This window comes from Protobothrops mucrosquamatus, unplaced genomic scaffold, assembly GCF_001527695.2.
Source record: "Protobothrops mucrosquamatus isolate PMUCROS unplaced genomic scaffold, P.Mucros_1.0 scaffold29915, whole genome shotgun sequence".
Lineage (NCBI taxonomy): Eukaryota > Metazoa > Chordata > Lepidosauria > Squamata > Viperidae > Protobothrops > Protobothrops mucrosquamatus.
In genome coordinates this window covers 1-1662 of record NW_015415657.1, presented here as the reverse complement: position 1 = coordinate 1662, position 1662 = coordinate 1, and the positions used below count along the sequence as shown (strand labels likewise).

Sequence of the window (1662 nt, the reverse complement as noted above, 5' to 3'; positions counted from 1 at the left end):
TTGATAAGTAAATCAATATATTATTGATTTATTAATATAAAATATTATATTGAAATATTATATAGTGTATAGATTATATTGAAATATATCCATATACTGGGCAAGAGAGAGACTGTGCTGGATTCCTCCCCCCCCCAAAGAAAAATATAATATTTGGTATAATATTCTGGAAAGACGTTTTTCTGGGCAGGGGAAACTTTGGACCGTGGGAAGAGAAGGAAGATGATGGGACTGATGGGAAGGAGGGGAATCTATTTCTTCCCTTTTGCATGTTTCATGGTCCTCATTGTAGAATTTCAAACTTTTTAAAGGTAATTTATTTTTTAACCTTATTTTTGATACATTTTTATTTAGGGGTGATGTTATATCGTGCGCCATCCAGATCCCCGCTTTGAGGGAGGTGAAGGGTGGGATACAAATCAAATAAATAATAATAATTAGGACTATCAATAAATAGCAAGAAATAGCAATAAATACCAATGAATAAATTTCATGGATCGGAGAGCAGAGAATGCATAAGGGGCAAATCTTTCTCCGGGAGACACTTAATAAATGAAATGAAAAGGGGGGGGGTCTCTGCATTCCCCCCCCCATGGAACTCCCCCTCCCCCACTCACCTCTCCGGCCAATCACGGAATTGCTCTGGAGACCCTCGTAGTTGTATCGGCAGAAGCGATCCACTTGGTTCTTCTTGTACTGCAGGAGGGCCTTATCGCTGTTCCACTTGTCCACATCGGGCTGCCCCAACGGAGTGACGGCCACGTATTTCCCGAGGTCGCTGTCGAAGTAGTCCATCTCCTGCCGGTCGTAGATGTACCAGTCCAGGAACCTCACCCGCTGCGTCCCGTTGAAGAAATGGCACTCGGACTTCTCCTGGTGCAGGAAATGGGCTGCGGGGGGGGGGGTTGGAGCAGAAAGAAGAAAGCCCTCAGGAGGGACTCCAGGGTCCATCGTTCCCAGCGGCTACTAGAGGAGGGGCGGAGCGACGGGAAGGCGGAGTGACGGGAGACCTGCTGCGAGGGACTGCCGGAAGGCGCCCCCTGGAGGAGGGATGGGGAACCGTCGGTCCCAGCGGGATTTCCCCCTTGGTGGGGGTCTGGAGGGTGGGAGGAAAATGAGGGTGGGGGGAAAGAGCTTCCCGAGGGACCTCCCTCCATCTCCCCAGGGTGGCAAAAGGCAGGCAGAAGTTCAGCCGGTCCAGGCCTCCGTCTGTCTGCAGGGAATGCTGGATTTCCCCCCCCCAAACCGGCAGGAAATATGGGGGGAGGGAAGAAACCCCCCCTCTGGGCTGGAGGGAAAGTAATATCCATGCTTCTCTCTCCCTCTTCCTTTTGGGAGCAGAAGGGAAGGGGGTCACAATCAGGATACCCACACCCATGCTCCTGGGCTCTCCCCGCCCTTCAAGCCCCCCCCTTCCCTTTTCCCCCCTCCCCCCATCTTCAGCCCTACTTTCTGCCTTTGGGTGCTTTTTGAGGCCTCTTTCCTGTCCCCCTCCCCAAAAGACCCCCATGCAGCTCCCCAAGACCACCTGAAAGGGAGGGGCTCAAGCCTCCTTCACTAAAGGGGGAGTTTGGAGGAGCAACTCAGACACCCCCCAATGTCCCTCCCAATAGAAGCGGAGGAGGGAGGGGAAGATTTTCAGTCTTGGGGGCTGCAACTTCA

At 51.6% G+C, this 1662-nt stretch overlaps 1 protein-coding gene across 1 annotated transcript; it reads right to left on the bottom strand.

Moving 5' to 3' along the window:
* Positions 1 to 617: 617 nt before the first annotated feature.
* LOC107302151 (HLA class II histocompatibility antigen, DRB1-4 beta chain-like) lies at positions 618 to 890 on the bottom strand (the record flags this gene model as incomplete). The annotated part of the gene is made up of 1 exon (XM_015831267.1): positions 618 to 890. A coding segment is annotated over one exon (273 nt), but the record flags the coding sequence as incomplete, so codon positions are not given.
* Between the last annotated feature and the right edge of the window lie 772 nt (positions 891 to 1662).